Raw genomic sequence first — 12,385 nt, forward strand, 5'->3', positions numbered from 1 at the left:
TTTGGTTTATTTAATTGTTGATTTTCAATGATCAATAATTTTCAAAAATTTTAATTCAATAAATAAAAAAATGTGTATTACCTCATTGTGAGGAATTCTGTATATTATGTTCAAAAAGAACAAGCCAACATCATAATTTATCAAGTTCTAAATGAAACACTTAAAAATTATTTTTATCTAATTTTCAATCAAAAATTATAAAATTACTAAATATTAATAATGTACATTTATAAAGTTAGGAATTATAACATAAACGAGTTTATAAACACTATAGTTAGTATACTCATATGAAATTTAAATGTTTTGTTACAAATAACAACACATTACAACAGCCCATTACCTAATGAAAATCATTATTATTTCATACATAAAAAAATTAAACAAGACATATTGCTGGTAAGTTTTATTTATGTTTCACTACTGTCCATCCATCTTCACAGGCTTCAGACTCTTCACTAGATGATGAATCATCCCTCTAAAATAAATATAATAACAATATAATAAATTTATAAACTTAATATATATTTTCTACAAGTTATATATTAGTTAGTTATGTATACTAGCTACACAACCTGACTTAACCAAGGAAAAAATGAACAAACATACTGTGTTATAATGTTTGTGTATGTATTTCAATGCTAGAATTGTTTATTTTTTAAAAAATTTCATAACCATTATTTTAAGAATAACTGAAAATTAGCTAATACAATATTAAAAAGTCTTTTAGATATATAACCAAACTTCCCTAAAGAAAATATTCAACCATTTTTTTAAATTTTATCTTACTGGACAGATGGCGCTACTACAATATTCACATTTTATTGCTCAATATTCCATGGACAGGAATTGGGTCTATAAAATAAGCTTATAAGCTGCTTTATAATACAATATTATAAGATATTAATACTATTTATATCTGAAAAAAACTAGTTCAAATCTACTTGGTAGTTTCTAAAACCATGCCAAGCAAAAAAAGGTATAACGTTTTATATATAAAAAAATATTATAATATGTAGAACGTAGGTACCTAACCTAAACATTAAGTTGGTATACAGGTGGGTTGCTACCTGTTGCAGAACATAAACATTATTAGAATTAAAAATTAGGTTAAGAAACAATTTATGTAATATGTAACAAAATATATAATTAAGCCATCAGTCTGTAAAATCTAACAAACTAAAACAAACTGAAGATTTAAACATAGATTATAAACCCTCAAAGTTAGATTTGGTTGTTTGAATAGCCACAGATCACAGACCCATAAAACTATATTTTATTAGTTTTGGCAAGAAATCTGGGATAAATACAATAGAATTAATATGTATTATATTAAATAAATATATAATTTTAATACAAATATAAATATTTCAAATATAATTATTTTGGTAGTCACTTTTTTTAATGATAAAATATGTATGGTTATAAGTATTAAGTTTAGCATATATAATAAATTGGTAGATTATTTTGTCAGTGGATTTGAAGCACAACCACAAATAAAAGACAATTGATTTTTTGTGTTGAATTTTTATAAATTTGCTATTTATTTTAAAACTAGATATTAATAAATAAATCCACTTGTATTATAATAAATTTATGGTTGCTATTAAATCTATTATTTAATCACAATGAACAAGAACATAGAATACAAATGTTACATTAATTACCTTTTGTTTTTCACGTATTGGTTTTACTGCAACAATTTGAATAGGAATTACTGTAGGTAAATGTTTAAGTTCATCTATAACTTTATTTCGGCCATCTAATGACTGATTCCACTCATAATAGAGATCACAAATATGTTTACTTAAGTCATCAGCAGAAGCATCTTCAAGTACAACATCAAACCCAACATCCATTACGTCTTCAATAATATCAGATATACTTGTCCAACACATGTTGTCACCTTAATTATTTACAGATTAATTAATCAATACAATTTCTAAGTTTAAGATTTCATATTTTATCAATATCTTAGTAGGTAATAGGAAAAAAAAATAACAAAATTGTAAATTGAATATAATTGGCATCTAGTGAAAATAAAATATCAGATGAGAATTTAATAATAACTTTATAAACTAATAAAGATAATATACAAACCAGATTTCCGAAGACATTCATGTATGTTCTTTATTAGGTCACTGATTTTGAAATGCATAACTTCAGACGAACCTCCCATGCCATGTTCAACAGCCAACTTGAATGTAAAAAAATTATTATTATTATAAATTGTTTAATATTAAGTCGTGTATCTATGACAAGCAAATTAAAATATTTACTTTGAGTGCAGTCCAATTGTTGAACAGCACACCAATAATGTGCTCAAAATTCGTGTCATGGTTTAGTATAAATAACGACATAATTGTACGAATAAAGAACTCTATAACTAAAGATATTATAGATTGCCTTAATTAGCGACCTATGCGGCTATGAGTAGGACAACAATTACATTCATCAAGCTAATAGCAATACAAATAATATTATCGTCCTCGTGGTTAATGCTTAATATTTATATTGTTATACTGATAATAAGGTGATTGATAACAGTTTTACCGGCTGATTACAATAAAAATTATCAATCACGGTTGGTATTCGAAACGGTCTTAGATTAATACGGTTGGTATTCGTAAAGTAATAAATATATAGGTATAATACTCATGGTTAAATATATATATAAAAATAATAATAATAAATATATTATATATAATTAGCCATGAGTATAATAAACCGCCATTTTGCGACTCGTTTATCACGGGGCCGAACTGTACCCGTCCCGAAATGAAATGATACAAATCTTTATTGATAAACGGTTATTTCTTATCGCGGTTATGTATTTTTAAATATCTTTCGTTTGTAAGTATTAACTATTAAGTAACAAATTTTTTATTAACAATAATATGTTATATATATTACAAAATTTACAACACTTATACTTGGTTTTTCGTTCATGAACTATAACACTACGTTAGTGATGCTACTGTAGTTCCTACAGAAAATTTTTAATTTTTTTTGAAACTTAGTGATATTAGTAAAAAGTCATAAACAGTAACTTAAAATTTGCATACCTAGTAATGTAAATTGCTCAATTTCTTTCCATTGGTAAGTTCTCAATATTTTACTTGTTTTACAACCTAATTTTAAGTAACAATAATTATATTGTATTTCAGTTTTTAGTTTTATATTTTTAAATATTTCTAGAATATTTTTTAAAGTTGTTAATGTTTAAATATAAATATCGAATATGAACTACAAGTTAGTAATTTTAATAATAACAACAATGATTAACTTTAAGAGTGAAAGATTAATATAATAATATCCAACTTCATTCACCCTGAAAATAAATACCTACTAAATTATTCCATTATATTTATGTATATCTTTCTATACCCTATAGGTACCCTATTTAAACTGATATTATAAATTATAATATAACTCAAAATATATGTATATATTTACTGTCATTATAAAATAAAATTAGCAAAACTCGTTGATGGATATTATATTACTAAACAATTTTAAATAGGTACAGCAAATATCTATATATATATATATATATCTAATAATACTTATAATGCTTTATTACAGATTCCTAGTTTTATAAAAACTATTTCTATGATGCCGAATTTACCTCCCTTTTTTAATGGTAAGATTAGTGGTATTTTAACTTTGTCTATATTAGATATATCATGGTATAATAGTAATGTTAAAAATACCACCTATGTACAATTTGAATGGACTGGATGTCAAGAAAAACAAAAACTTCAGTAAGTTATAATATGTAAACCCATTATTAAGTGTTAAATTTAATTATTTCTAAGACACTTGCTAAAATTAATTCAAAGTTAATCTTTTTCAATTTGTTGTATAATCAATGATATTAACTATTAACTGAAATAATTATTATAAATATATATATATATATATATTATATATATTACATTTTAATGTTTACTACAAAACCAACACAACTAATCTTAATGTTATATTTTTAACTATCTATTATGTATATTTATTACCTAAAATATTTTTCAGAATATCTAAATATTCTAAGATTACTTATGATATTCGCACTAGCTACAAATCATTTTTACACTACCTATCGACATGCACATTAAGATGTTCAGTTAAAAGTAGTGAACATAAAACATTAGCTCACGCAATTATGAAGAACTTATTAATAGATCATGAAAACCAGCTCATCAAAGCCTTACCACTAATTAATAATGAGAAAATCGTCGGTACTCTAAAAATATGTTTTAATGTGCAAACATTCAATGATACATCATTTGACAATGACATAAATATTTTAAAACAATTTGGAATTTGTGATGAAGTATTAAAAACTAAAAATTATAAAGAGTCTTATTATCCTGAAATATTTAAACATAGAAAAAGTGTAAGAGCAACACCCATTAGTTCTTCATCATTAAGATCTAATAAAAGCAAAGAAGAACTAACTAGTGATTATTTAATGGGTAAGATATTATTTATTTTTATATAGATACTGATTATTTGGTTATTTTTTAATAAATAATTTGTAACTTCCGTAATATTTAGGTAAGAATATGGATTCTGATGAAGAAGAAGAGGCTCTTAATACATTAAAAATAATGCCAAATGGTTCTGCTGAGAGCATAATTAGTGCAGCCGAAAAAATTGGTATTCATTCACCACCACAGTCGCCATTACACATTCAAGTAATAAACAATAATATTAACATAATTATATTTATATAACTAAGTTGATTGTTAAAATAGTAAGAAACTTAAAAGAAAGAAATCACAATTCCAGATTAATAAATCGATGTTCTTAATTTCTTGAATTATTATTTTCCTGATAGTCTAGTCAAGAATATTAACAACTAGGCATAAAAAATACAAGCAAACTGATTAAAATGTATTAGTTTATAGGAGTTTTATAAAAGTTTTTTAAATATTCTGAAAAACTAACTATATATTTTTTTACTTCTTAACCTAACTAAACTTTAAAATCTCTTTTACTTCATAAATTCATATTTTTTTAATGTTTTGCTTCAAATTAAAATTATAATAGTTATTAAAATCGGTAAATTGTTACCTTTTATAGAACAGAACTGTTAAACTGTTAAATCCATAAAATGTTATAATTGTATATATTTAATATATTTATAGGGCTCTACCAAAATTATGACCATCAAAAATCATGGCATTAAAAACATGAAGAAATGTGAAAAATTCAACAATACTGAATTAAAAACAAGCTTTGCTAAAAAATTACATAAAGGTAAATGATTCAACATAAATATATATATCAAGGATTATTATTTATTACCATGTTGACAGTAGATTGTATACTCTCTACATAAGCTTTTTCAGATTACTTTTCTATACAAATTTGTAAACAAAAACATTTTTCTTCTGCATTTTTTTTATTTTTATTATTATTATTTTATTGTGGTTGAAAATAATTAATTTTGATTATTATTTATTATTTTATAGTATCTGTGCCAAAAGACGATGTACATTTATATTTATCAATCCTATCAGTTAATGTTTATCGTACAGTCAAGTCCCTTCAAAACTGTAAGCGTTAGTTATTATTTTTTTGTATTACCTTTAATATTATATCAAACATGTTATTATTGATTTGGGAAAACCTCATTTTATCAGATGTATTATGTTAGTTTGAATTTGATCTTGTTGATAAATCAGGATGTTTAAAGGCATTCGCACCCATAGGTAACATTTTAAGGGGGGGGGGGGTCAAAATAAAAAAATTCTCAAATGTAAGATAATAAAGATAATTATAATATTATGGTGATATTTATTGAGCTACAAGTTCATAATATTTTTTGTCCAGAGGGGGGCAAGTGCCCTACTTGCCTTCCCCAATAAGCGCCCATGTTTAAAGGTATGTTTTCCCTACAGTATCAAGACAACACTAGTCCAGTTTAGTAGTGCGTCCAGACACACTATGATATTTACCAACGTGCTGCGTAAAACACAAGTAGAACAATGATCACATATAAAATCTTTGTGTCTTCTCAATCTAGTAAAAATACATCTGAAGCTACAGGGAAAACATACCTTGAGTATATATTTTTTTGGATCTTTAAGCAGTTTAAATGTTTAAAATATATTTCTTATTAGAAATACTTATTTTTGATACCATATTCAAATAAACTGAATGTGTACCATTTTAAATTTGATCATAAATAAATTTTTTAGGTGTTTTTAAAATTTTTTGAAAGTCAAATTTATAATAATGGTTATCATAACAAAATGTTAAATATTATTTAGTAAAATAGGAATTTTACAAAAATAACTATACTACTTTATACAAATAAGAATATGAGATGAGTATGTAAATATGAATATTGTATAAGAAATATTAAAGAAATAAGCCACCCAATGATAACACTAAATAATAAATTATATATGTGTTTCTAAAATTATGATTAAAAATAAATAAATGTTAACCATGGACTAAGATATCTTAGTCCATAATATTAACATTTCACAAAATATTCAGAGAACTAATCAAACTCATTGCAATTTATTTAATTTGTTTTTAGATACTAACAGCACATATATTGTACAATGTCTTAAAGATCAAGAACCATATAAAATGTTGAGATTTATGAGTAAAAATGTTGACCATAATAGTAAGTTATTTAATGGTTTAATATATTAATTTACAACTTAACAAGTTGTTCAATATTGATGTTTTTAATTTTAATTTAATATACTTGCAGTTATAATAAGTTATGTTTGTTTACATTTTAGTTGTAAAATTTAAAAATGTCACTCAGTCATCACGTTTGGAAGGCAGTACTGTTAAAGGTGTCACTATTAAAGTTTATGTTCGACTTCTTAGTGAACGCTACCCTATAGTTTTGGGTGAAACAAAACAAATGTTAGATTGGACTGGATTTTCAACTACTTTCGGTGTTCCACGATTTATTAAAGTTCCTATATGGAATAATGATAAAATAACTGGACACTTGTCTTTGTCATATGAATTTTCTAAAACACCCATTGTCCAAAAATATGAAAATAACTTTTCTGAAAATCAAGAAGAAAATATAATTGACAATATAGAGAACAAAACCCAACAGAATGAACATATTGAAATTTCTAATCCAGTTGATATTATAAATAAAAAAAAATTAGAAGATTATAAAGATACCATTTTATATCAGACAAAAGATCAAATATATATGTATAATAGACTATATCCTGAAAGTATTGAAAATAATTTTGATAATCAACTACTGTTAAATGAATTTCCAAAAATTGAATCAACTAAGGCAACAAAAGAAAAAGAAATTCAAACTAACTTTGAAGTTCGCCAACTAAACAAACCTGTACAAACTCAAATAAAAACTTTCAATGTTGCAATACAAGTAAGTAGTGATGAATTAGAAGATCCTATGGACAAATTGGATTATTGTGATGTACATAACATATTTCGATGCACACATGAATTCACATTTAATATTGAAAAAAACTGTGATTCAAAATTCAATTATGTAACATATCAATTCCCAGAATGTGTTACTAATAGCATTGGAAAAGGTATGACTGTTATTGTATAATGTGTTTAAGTTATATTTATAAATTAAATTTTGTTTGACTGTTTTTTAGTGGTTTCCTGTTGTCGAACATTCAGAACTTTTGGTAACACTAATATTCTACATTTGATTATATTACCTACAACAATTCCTTTAGAAACTTATTTTTATAACTATTATAAAAAAGCAGCTATTGTATTAAATCTTCATAAAAATAATGACCATTCTCCTGAAAAGGTAAAAATTATATATATTATATACCTAGTATTAAAATAATATCTTAATAATTTATATTTGTTTTAGGTGTCACTTTTAATATCTCATTTAATTGATATGGCAGATAAATTTAAAAATTCACATATTGCTAAAAATTTAATTTTAAACAATAATTTATCAATACCTGAATTATCTAATAATAATGTCAAAGTGCAAATACATTACAAAAGAGTATACCACTCATTTCCATCCCCTCGATCAAAACTTAAAAACTCGTGTGTTTCGTCATTAAAAAAAAATTCAAAAATTATTGTTGACTTGACTGAATCAGATTCTGAAGATTCTATTAATAAAACATACACATTAATAAAACACAATAATAGATTTATTGATCTGACTACTGAAAGCAGCACACAAACAGATCCAATACCTGTTAAAATTTCACACAATTGCATAACTCAAACAGAAAATAATTTAAAACCAGAATGTATAATTATTGACGACGACAGTATTTCAATTAAAAATGAAACAGAAAATATAATGAATACAGATATAACTGCTATTGTTAAAAAACAACCAAATAGTACAAATACACAAATTACACAAGACACAACAATTGTTGATGGAAAATTAGATAATAGTGATATTTTTAAAGCCAAAATAACCATTATTGAAGGGTATAATTTACCGATGGTTAAATTAAATGGTGATACCATGCCTTCAGCTCCAACTACATACGTAATCATGGAAGATTATTACAAAAGTGATTTATCAACATCATCTGTTGTACAACAAACAAACCCCATTTGGAACAGTGAATGGGTTGTGGTTATACCTAGGAATAATTTTATAGAAGTATAAAACATTTTTATTTTTAATATTATGATAATGTATTAATTAATTTGCAATATATTGTCCATAGAAAGGTGTATTACTATTTAGAATTTTTGCTATTCCATCAATTTAACCAGGGCTTCATGAACTGAAAATTTTTTAGGGGATATATTCTACCAATCTAAAATCTAATAAAGGAATTTACTTTTGTTCACTATTGTAGTCAATACTAATATAGTAGTTTAGTAATAAATTATGATCTTTGAACATAACTTACCACCCCTAAAAAAACTGATAACCCCCTCTCAATTATCCATTTTCTACACCACTAGATATAGTATAGTCCACCTGTCTAAATTTATGTTGCCTATGTAATGAAAATGTTAAAATTAAAATTAAAAATGAGTAAATAACAATTCTAATTATTATCTATCAACAATTATTGTTTTCAATCTCTAGATAACTGAGATGAAACTATAATTGAATATACTTATATTTGTTGTTACTACCTATCCTAAGCATAAATTTTCTGTTAATTTTAGGGAAAATGGCTATTATTAGGGTTGTGGTGTAAGAAGTATAAAAATGAATATGCAGGACATGATCCAAAACGAGACGTAAGACTTGGATTTATTTTTATAGATTTATCCGCACTTGAAAATGATCTCAATAAAACTTGTGGGTTGTACGATGTCATTAGTGAAACTGAAGAACACCGTGGAAAAATTAAAGTAAATTTTATTATCATATTTAATTTTTATTTAGTTAAAAAAATATATTTATATTTATTGCCTTAGGTTGCGATAGATCAATTTAACAATATTGATCCTTGTATAAATAATAATTTTATACCTCAACCAATTAACGAAAGAAATATTATTCAAACCAAAAACAAAGGTATAAGCCAAAAATCAAATGACAGTCTCGTGTGAGTTACCTACTTATTACTAATTTGAGTTACAAAAGGTATTAGATTTCCAAAATGTGTTTTCTCTCTAAATTTATTTTCAGTAAAATTTATTAATTTTATATTATTTATATAATGCAAGTTCCTAAATATCTAAACTAGGTTTTAAAAATTGGAAGAGTATTTACTAGATATCTAATAATACAATTAAAAAAAAATTTGGATTAATTCTGAATTTTCTTAAAATCATATAAAATGGTAGTCATTTTAAAGGTTTTTTTTATTTATTTATTGATATCTGTAAATGTGAAACAATTTAAAATAAAGTAAATTTATTTACAAACATAATTATTTATGTTACCAGAAATGAAATGCTCAAAAAAATGCAAATTGAAGATAATTTTCTAGCGGAAACAAGAAATCCCAGTAACTCTGATGAAGTTAGAGGTGCAAAATATGACCAATGCATAGATCTTACTGAGGATTCCCTCCAGAAGTTCAGCGACACTTTTTTGAAGAATACAGCTGCTAAATCCAGTTTAAATGGTTGCTTTTATAAAAACGATAATGTATTTGACAATATGGGAACTGTAAGTTCTGTTACATCTTGGACAAGTTCTTCAGATGACATATTATGTACAAATAATTCTCAGGTATTTTGAATAATAAATATATATTTTTTTGGAGTATTTATTATTAAGTTATTAAAAATTTCTATCTATACATGCACTCATATCTAATACAAATTAATTCAAAATTTTCAAGCTGTACTTATTCTAAATAGCTTGCCATTTTATTTATACCCATATCCTTCATATTAATTTTTTCTAAGACAAAACTACAGCTTACTTATAAGTAATAACAATAATAATATATTTTAATTTCAGATTGTGAACAATATTTTAAATAACAAAACCAAAATGAACCGAATAAAACAAATTATTCGAGGTTAAATAGTTGTAAAGTACTATTAGCATATTTAAGTTTTATTTTATTAAATTAAATGAATTATAAAGTTTCCTATTAATATTATTATACTCAATTTAATATTAATTTGTGAAATGTTCAATTTAACTATTATGTTACCTATTGATGTGTTTATGAGTGTGTATTATTTAATTTGACAGTGAAATATTTGAGTTTTTACTTAAACTATCATAAACAAATGAAATATTTTATTATTTACTATATAATAATACTTCCCCATATAGATGTTAAAGCAAACACTTCAAATATTATTGTCAATTATAGAACTAAAATCAAAGACATTGTTGCAACTTTCTGTCTGTATCCTCTCCTTATTTATAGAATGTACATAATGGTACAAACAATAACACTGGTAAAACAATCAATATAAAAGAAGGTTATCTGCTATATCTAAAAAAATGTAGATACTCATTTAAGTAACCGGCTTATTAAATTATTAAATACGTATCCCAAGAGTTAATTATACAAACAAAAAAAAGAAACTTAGAATATAAATATATTATAAAGTTAATGGATAACAAAATCAAATATTTTTTAAAAAAGAATATAGAATTCTCATACAGAAATAACTAAATGCATTTTTTAATAATTATTAACAATTTTATTTACAAAATCATTATTATAGTTTTTTAGCTTCAGGTAAATATATAGGGTTTTTTTTTAAGTTTTGTGTGTAGATACTAAAATAAAAATAATGCTCAAATCTTGTAATTGAATGGAAGTTTCTGGTAACAAATAAACTGGATCTAGTTTATATGTTTAGATCAAGCGTAAATAAGAAAAAAGAAATTACATATATGAAATTCTATTTTAAAATTTACAAAAAAGTTTTTCCTTGCACTCATTGTGCATCTGATATCTAATATTAGAATCGGAATTATAGGAAAATTTAATTGTTTTAATAAAAAAAGTAAAAAAAAAAAATTTATTTTAATACTTATTTAAAAATGTTTAGTATTTAAACTTCTGAGGCACGTTTACTACTGATAGCAGAACAGAATGCTTATACGTTTACAACTTTGTAGTGACTGCAAGCTACAACACTTGATTGGAATATGGAATCAACTGAAAACAACCTTTGCTAGTTGATAAAAAATAGAAGACTGATATAATGAAAAGTATGATGAGGATTAATTGTTAGTTGTTACCAGTGACAAACTGTGATTAAAAATTTGCCTGAGAAAACTATTTAACTAGCTATAAAATTTATTTTGTACTGTATTTATTTTAGAATATAAATGGATGTTTATTTATTGAACATGTCTTCTAAAAATTAGTAATTATTAAACAAAGTTACTTATATTTTACACTTAATAAAAACAGAATATAAAATTTAATTAAATAAAAATGTGATTATATTATTTTTTTATCTAAAATCAATTTTATATCTTCTACTGGGTCAATGTCTTCTACATCAATATTATTTAATATTTTTTTTTTTTTTTTTAAGTCATAAATCAAGAATACTTCAAAATTATTAGTTATAATAAGCAACAATACGCTAGCAGCCACTATCTGCCTAGAAAAGTTCTGATATCTTACCAATGTAGTCTGTCATTGCATTTTACGTTTAAAAAAAAGACTGATTCTAATTCCCTTTTGTTAATCTAGTCATTCTATAGAATGAATATCAACAATCATGTCACTACTGTACATATTGTATGAAATATAAATAAAAATAAAAATGTACTCACAAAAAAATTATATACAATGCAATCATATTTATTCATAAAAATGTCTATCCAAGATACAATAAATCTATCCTATCAGTACATAAAATATGAAAAGTAAAGACGAATATATGTTTTCACTTGTTTTTATTTTAATATTGGCACAAATATTTGTGAATAACTAATAAGGAACATGTTTTGATTATAAATTATTTATAACAG

At 24.1% G+C, this 12,385-nt stretch overlaps 2 protein-coding genes across 4 annotated transcripts; one reads left to right on the top strand and one right to left on the bottom strand.

Annotated features, from left to right (window-relative positions):
* Positions 1 to 71: 71 nt before the first annotated feature.
* On the bottom strand, positions 72 to 2,497 carry LOC114129609 (uncharacterized). The gene is made up of 4 exons (XM_027994408.2): positions 2,277 to 2,497; positions 2,098 to 2,194; positions 1,665 to 1,903; positions 72 to 475 (listed from the first exon to the last, which is right to left on the bottom strand). Exons 1-4 carry the CDS (start codon positions 2,355 to 2,357, stop codon positions 404 to 406), a joined length of 489 nt encoding a protein of 162 aa, XP_027850209.1. The 5' UTR covers positions 2,358 to 2,497; the 3' UTR covers positions 72 to 403.
* A 267-nt stretch (positions 2,498 to 2,764) lies between these two features.
* LOC114129859 (uncharacterized) lies at positions 2,765 to 10,958 on the top strand. Of its 3 annotated transcripts, none has more exons than XM_050197546.1 (14): positions 2,813 to 3,096; positions 3,583 to 3,761; positions 4,030 to 4,472; positions 4,555 to 4,694; positions 5,148 to 5,259; positions 5,475 to 5,564; positions 6,551 to 6,640; positions 6,762 to 7,553; positions 7,623 to 7,786; positions 7,853 to 8,620; positions 9,142 to 9,330; positions 9,397 to 9,527; positions 9,871 to 10,159; positions 10,394 to 10,958. In XM_050197546.1, exons 2-14 carry the CDS (start codon positions 3,610 to 3,612, stop codon positions 10,457 to 10,459), a joined length of 3,426 nt encoding a protein of 1,141 aa, XP_050053503.1. In that variant the 5' UTR covers positions 2,813 to 3,096; positions 3,583 to 3,609; the 3' UTR covers positions 10,460 to 10,958. The 3 variants fall into 3 exon arrangements, with proteins under 3 accessions (XP_050053504.1, XP_050053503.1, XP_027850514.2); XM_027994713.2 differs by having other exon boundaries at positions 2,814 to 3,096; positions 5,475 to 5,558; positions 10,394 to 10,957; XM_050197547.1 differs by lacking the exons at positions 9,397 to 9,527; positions 10,394 to 10,958 and having other exon boundaries at positions 2,765 to 3,096; positions 9,871 to 9,961.
* The last annotated feature ends 1,427 nt before the right edge of the window (positions 10,959 to 12,385 follow it).

The sequence above is a fragment of the Aphis gossypii genome, chromosome 1, assembly GCF_020184175.1.
Source record: "Aphis gossypii isolate Hap1 chromosome 1, ASM2018417v2, whole genome shotgun sequence".
NCBI lineage: Eukaryota > Metazoa > Arthropoda > Insecta > Hemiptera > Aphididae > Aphis > Aphis gossypii.

What these genes read in the sequence shown, in the direction of transcription:
- LOC114129609 (XM_027994408.2), bottom strand. Translation starts at nt 2,357, where the DNA reads ATGTCGTTATTTATACTAAACCATGACACGAATTTTGAGCACATTATT. An exon ending in TGAATGTCTTCGGAAATCTG is followed by an intron (nt 1,904 to 2,097) that starts GTTTGTATATTA and finishes TAAATAATTAAG; the next exon opens with GTGACAACATGTGTTGGACA. An exon ending in CAATACGTGAAAAACAAAAG is followed by an intron (nt 476 to 1,664) that starts GTAATTAATGTA and finishes TATTTATTTTAG; the next exon opens with AGGGATGATTCATCATCTAG.
- LOC114129859 (XM_050197546.1), top strand. Translation starts at nt 3,610, where the DNA reads ATGATGCCGAATTTACCTCCCTTTTTTAATGGTAAGATTAGTGGTATT. An exon ending in GTCCCTTCAAAACTGTAAGC is followed by an intron (nt 5,565 to 6,550) that starts GTTAGTTATTAT and finishes ATTTGTTTTTAG; the next exon opens with ATACTAACAGCACATATATT. An exon ending in TATGTACAAATAATTCTCAG is followed by an intron (nt 10,160 to 10,393) that starts GTATTTTGAATA and finishes TTTTAATTTCAG; the next exon opens with ATTGTGAACAATATTTTAAA.